The following is a 6,001-nucleotide window of genomic DNA, read 5'->3' on the forward strand; positions in this document are numbered from 1 at the left end:
TTAATAAATCGATAAATTACTTTGCTTTGAAAGCCGTCCAGACGAAAACACAAATTTTTTTGATTGGTTCATTTGTAATCGTTTTCATCGGTTACATTTTCCTTTAATGGGCGTTATATCACCACAGGCTTCTTTAGTCGTAATGGTTTAAAAACTTTTATGTTTGTGAAGAAGAACTAAAATTTTATAAAGACATTATTCTCTGATACTTTTCTTTAAAATTCTCTGAAAAAGCATTCAACAATAAAGGGAAAAATAACTATTTAAACCATATCCATATCATATTCAAAAAATAAAAAAAATGAGCACGGAATCAATCGTTTGCATAGAGTGCGAGAAAATCGCATAGTTATATACTCTTACTAAATATATTTTTAATATAGAAACGAATTATTTTATGCATAAAAAACTTCTAAAGTAGCAGTTTAATGTATCTAAAGTATAGTTATCTTTTACCAATAAACAAATCATAAGAGAGAATATATATATATATATATATATATATCTTGTTTCCGTTTTTTGTTCTTTCTTTATATTGTTCTTGGCTACAAATTTGTCTTTCATGTCTGCCATTGGAAATAAAAAAAAACTTTAAACAGTATGCAGAAATTAAATAGTCTTTACCAGTTTTCTCTGTTTTCCAGGTAAGAACAGCCCAAACAAAGATAGGGGAGAGTCGGGTAGCCCCGCTCACTTAAGGAGTATTGTTTATATTTCTGTATAATACTAAATAATAATCAACATTTTTGTATGTTTCTATTGTTTTATCATCTAATTAAATAATGCAAAAAGAATGAACCAAAAAAAGAATAGTTAAATTTTAAAAAATAGAAATTTAAAAAAACATGTTTTTCAGCTCTTTTCAAAATGTGTCGGGTAGCCCCGCCCAGTTACAAAAATTATGTTTTTTGGCTATTTTTTCAGGTGTAAATGAGAATGACCAATGTATTGACAATAGATAAACCTCATTTANCATATTATATATATATATATATATATATATATATGTGGCGTTTTCAATAGAAATGTAAACAATGACAATCTCGAGCTTAAAAAGTTTGCAGCTGCTTGCTACATGTTATTCTGATAGGCGATGTTTTCAAACGGATAATTTTGTTTTCAATAAAAGAAATAAATTAGATAATTTCTGAGCTGATATTAATGTTAATATGTAATTCTGGTGAGTTTGAAGTAAAAATTTGTTTTAGTTTCTTAGAGATATATTGTTAAAAAAGGTGACATGGTTGCTAGATTTTGAGTAACTCGCTTCTTTGGCTGTCTTGATATGGCCTCTTTCCATAAGTTCATTACTGTTTGTTCTTTGTTGCAAGCTGTGCACAATCTTACGTTAGTGTTAACACTTTTAGCATTGTAATAAGTAATCAAATACATTGTTTGCAAGAATCTCTAAACACAATGATGCCAAATGACTTTAAAATACAACGGGAACAGTAACCCGGAAATTTAGGCGGTACCGAGCTTGCAGAGTTACCTAGTGTAGAAAACACCATCCATTCTTTTTTTTCCTTCTTAACACTAAAAGGCTCAGCGTCAGAGACTGCTAATGTAGTAGTGTAATTAGTGATGTAGAAAACTAACAGCTCTTGAAAAACCGTTTAAAAACCCTGGAGTTTTGATGATTAAACCTGGAATTTTAGGGGATACTGAGAATTTTAAGGGCAAACAAAACTGGCACATTTACAATATGAATTTAGAGATAGATTAATTGATTACAGCTTGATTGTTAAATTTCAGTGTAATTGCAACGTAGTTTATAAAAAATGGCATAAAGTAGAATGCTATTTTTCGAAAATTATACTATCATAGCTAAACTAAAAAGTTTGCGTTAATTAACTGATTAACCATGACACTTTTTGCAAAAATACCTAAGCTACTTGCACTGAAAAACAACAAAGCATTGATTTGAATGCAATTTGAAAATAAAAAGTCAGTAATTTTCAAAATTTCCTTCCCAAGGAGCTCTGTTCATTTCCGAAAATAAACCGGGCTTTCCTTCGCCCATTGTTACTGCACTGTTGAAGCAGTTCATCTTAGCTCCATGATCTATGTTGGCTTCGTTCACTCCTCTCACCATAGTTTTGTTAGATGCATCACCTTACCTATAATAATAATTTATCGAATTTACATTAATTATATTTCGATATTATTTGATTGTGTTAGAGATTTCCTTCTCATTGTGGTTTTGCATCAATTCATCATAGCGACAATTTGTCGCGCACAACTAACAAGTTTGTGAGACAATCCCTTGTGAATACTATTTGTCGCAAGGGGCAATTGATCGTGGCATAACGTGTCGTAGATAATTCGTCATAAGCACAATTAGTCCCGAGAACAATTTTTCGTAGGCACAATTCGTCGTGAGCACCTTTCGTTGGGCAAAATTCCTCGTGGTTACAACTCATCGCTACGACAATTCGTCGCAGGCGCATCTCATCGTAACGACAATCCGTCGTGAGCTCAATTTCTTGTGGTTTAGATTAAATATATCTTAATCCAGTATTTATAGCAATAAAAAGAGTTTTTTTTTCAGAAGAATTAACATTAAAATTATTTTTTTATTATTGTTATTTTAATTGTTATTTATTCATTTATTTTTTAATATTTTTGGCAGAAAGATTTGCTATGTCATTATAAATGATACCTGAAAACTCCCGTACTTTCCTCCGTGCGCTTCTCCCTTTTTTGAGAAAAATGGGGGTGATTTGAGGGGGCGAATTCAATTTCTTGCAAACAGGCAATTGAAACATTGTTTCCGATGCATTTTTTTACGCCTAATTGAATTAAATTATTTATGAGATGATCGATCTAACATTATAGAAGTTTCATGGATTTTTATTAAGAAGGGTAAATTTTGTATTTGTACCAATTTACGCATCAGACATTACTATCTAGACTAGTTAGGCATTGTTTTCTAACGCATCGGCTGATAAGTTTCCGGTCTGACATACAGATGGAGCCCTAAACGAAGAATTAGTATTTTGTATAGCAAGTCCTAACCTTCAAATAAAAGGTGTCAGAATTTTGTAACGATCTGCAGATTGATTTTAAAGTTACAGTGATTTTAATCGAACACCAATTTATATTACTGAAACAATGGATAAAAAAGAACTTCGAGTTCTTATTAAACATTGTTATTTAATGGAAAAAAACATGGTAGAAACTGAAGCTTGGCTCGATAAGTGTTATCTGGGTTCTTCACCAGGAAAATAGACCATTATTGACTGGTTTGCTGATTTTAAACGTGGTCGTACAAATGTTGAAGATGCGTCACGCTCTGGATGCCCTAAAGATGTGGTTAATCTGGAAAACATAATAAAAGTTCACAAAATTGTTATAGAAAGCCGCAAAGTGAAGTTGCATGACATAGCTGATGCTCTAAATATATCAAAAGAGCGTGTAGGCTTTATTTTGCGCGAACGTTTTTTTATGAGAAAGCTGTTTTCGAAGTGGGTGCCGAGTGTGCTAACAGTTGACCAAAAACAACAACGAATTGATGATTCCAAGAGCTGTTTGACGTTGTGTCAGGCACCCCCTATTCACCCGCACCCACCCTATTCACCAGATTTGGCTCCTAGCGACTTCTACTTGTTTGCAGACTTGAACAAAATGCTCGCGGATAAGAGATTCAGCACGAATAAGGAAGTGATTGCCGAAACAAACGCCTATTTTGAGGCCAAAGATGGTTCTTTTTTTAAGAAAGGTATAGAAATGTTAGGGAAGCGATGGAGTGAATGTATATCTCTTAAAGGAGACTATGTAGATGAATAAATTTGAATTTTACTAAAAAAGTTGTGTTAGACCGGGAACTTATCAGCCGATGTGTTATGTAGTGTTTTACGTTGAATTGAATGAGACTATACAAGAGTCTGAATGAATGAAGAGAGAGGATGAATAGTTTAAAAAAATTAAAACCGCCTTATGAAAGAAAAATACTTTCATCGACATGAACACTTTACGTTACTCTCTACAGATGAACTTACTTTACAATCTAGAATTCTAGAAGATATCTAAATATGTTAGGTACATTTTCAGTTGCAGTTTTTTATGCTGAGTTCAATGAGATAAAATTGAAGTCAATAGGATAAAAACTTTGAAATTAAAAGGAATTTTTCATTTACTATTCGAAAATTGTTTTTTTTTTTTTAATATATCTATCTATATATATAAAAATCTCTTGTCACAGTTTTAGTGTTTAAACACCTTCGAAACGGCCTAACCGATTTTGATGAAATTTTATATGCATATTCAGTAGGTATGAGAATAGGTTTATTGTTTATAACTAATGTTTCTTTATTTTTTGGACAAATATAACGTATATTTTAAATATATCTTTATTTAAACGTATTTGAATCCAAACCAGACAAAGAAACATGATAAATCAGAAACAATATTCACGCACGTTGCAGCAAGTCATATTAAACTCTAATACTTATGCTCGCCCTTAAAAGAAGAGTATCAAATATATTTGCAAGTATGTGAATAATATATATTTGCAAGTATGTGAAATGGCAGTGATTGTTACTCGCAATGTTCCACTAATAAATGAGGAACAAGGGAGCATTTATGACCGCACTATGCTCGCAGTTTCGGCAGGACAAGGTGGATTTTTTTTGGATGTACCTGGTGGAACCGGCAAAACATTTATTATTTCGCTAATTCTCGCTGAAATGCGATAATATAATGGCATCGCGTTGGCCGTTTCATCATCTGGCATTGCGGCAACTTTATTGGATGTAGGCAGAACAGCTCATTCAGTATATAAGATACCACTAAATATTCAAAAAAAAAAAAAATAAATAAAGCAGATGCAGTGTGCAACATAAAAAAAGCAATCGTCTATGGCCACAGCGTTGAAACACTGTAAAATTATCATCTGGGATGAATGCACTATGGCACACAAACATTCGCTTGAGGCGTTGAACAGGACATTGAAAGATATTAAAAACAGAGACAAATTATTTGGCGGCACTCTGTTACTCCTTTCAGGTGATTTCAGACAAACACTTCCCGTCATTCCTCGTTAAACGTACGCTGATAAGATCAATGCTTGCTTGAAATCATCTCCACAGTGGCGTAATGTTGAAAAAGTTCAACTAAAAGTAAATATGCGCGTCCAAATGCTTCAAGATCCATCTGCTGAAACATTCTCAAAACAATTGTTAGATATCGGTGATGGAAAAGTTACTAAGGATGAGACTGGATGCATTAAATTACCGGACGATTTGTGCACAATCATTGATTCACAAGATGCTCTCATTAACCTAATATTTCCCGATGTATACACACAATACATTCATCATGAGTGGCTGGCAGAAAGGGCAATTTTAGCAGCAGAAAATGCGGACGTCAACGAATTGAATCTGAAGATACAACAGTTATTGCCAGGTAACTTGGTGACATATAAATCCGTTGATACAGTTTGTGATCTCACTGAAGCTAGAAATTTTCCAACAGAGTTTTTAAACTCATTAGATTCACCAGGCATAGCACCGCATAATTTAGCACTCAAAGTTGGATCTCCGGTTATTTTGCTTCGTAATTTGAACCCGTAACGGCACGCGATTAGTCGTTAAAAATTAATGAACAACGTTATCGAAGTCATTATTTTAAATGACAAATTCCGGGGTGAAAGTATATTACTTCCAAGAATCCCTATTATACCCACAGATGTGCCAATTCAATTTAAACGCATTCAGTTCCCCATTAGATTGGCATTTGCAATGGCAAGGTCAAGCAATGTCTGTTTGTGTCTTAGATTTGAGCACACCATGTTTTTCACACGGACAATTATACGTGGCATGCTCTCGAGTGGGGAAACAATCCAATTTATTTGTGTTTGCTAAAGACGGGATGACAAAAGATATTGTACACTCCATTGCACTAAGAGATTAATATTGACTAATATTTTCGGAATTCGTTGTATATACAATTTATAAAAAAAAAGTTACAATAAATTAAAAAAACTATTATTTGGTGTGTT

General features: G+C 33.0%; 1 protein-coding gene across 1 annotated transcript; it reads left to right on the forward strand.

Moving 5' to 3' along the window:
* The first annotated feature begins 5,126 nt into the window (after positions 1-5,126).
* LOC139424865 (uncharacterized) lies at positions 5,127-5,913 on the forward strand. The gene is made up of 2 exons (XM_071176919.1): positions 5,127-5,543; positions 5,689-5,913. Exons 1-2 carry the CDS (start codon positions 5,127-5,129, stop codon positions 5,911-5,913), a joined length of 642 nt encoding a protein of 213 aa, XP_071033020.1.
* The last annotated feature ends 88 nt before the right edge of the window (positions 5,914-6,001 follow it).

The sequence above is a fragment of the Parasteatoda tepidariorum genome, chromosome 2 (genome assembly GCF_043381705.1).
Source record: "Parasteatoda tepidariorum isolate YZ-2023 chromosome 2, CAS_Ptep_4.0, whole genome shotgun sequence".
NCBI classification, from domain to species: domain Eukaryota; kingdom Metazoa; phylum Arthropoda; class Arachnida; order Araneae; family Theridiidae; genus Parasteatoda; species Parasteatoda tepidariorum.

Excerpts from the sequence above, each read along its gene's own strand:
- LOC139424865 (XM_071176919.1), top strand. The coding sequence starts at position 5,127 with ATGCGCGTCCAAATGCTTCAAGATCCATCTGCTGAAACATTCTCAAAA. Across the intron at positions 5,544-5,688 it reads CACTCAAAGTTGGATCTCCG|ATGTGCCAATTCAATTTAAA; the intron begins GTTATTTTGCTT and ends TTATACCCACAG.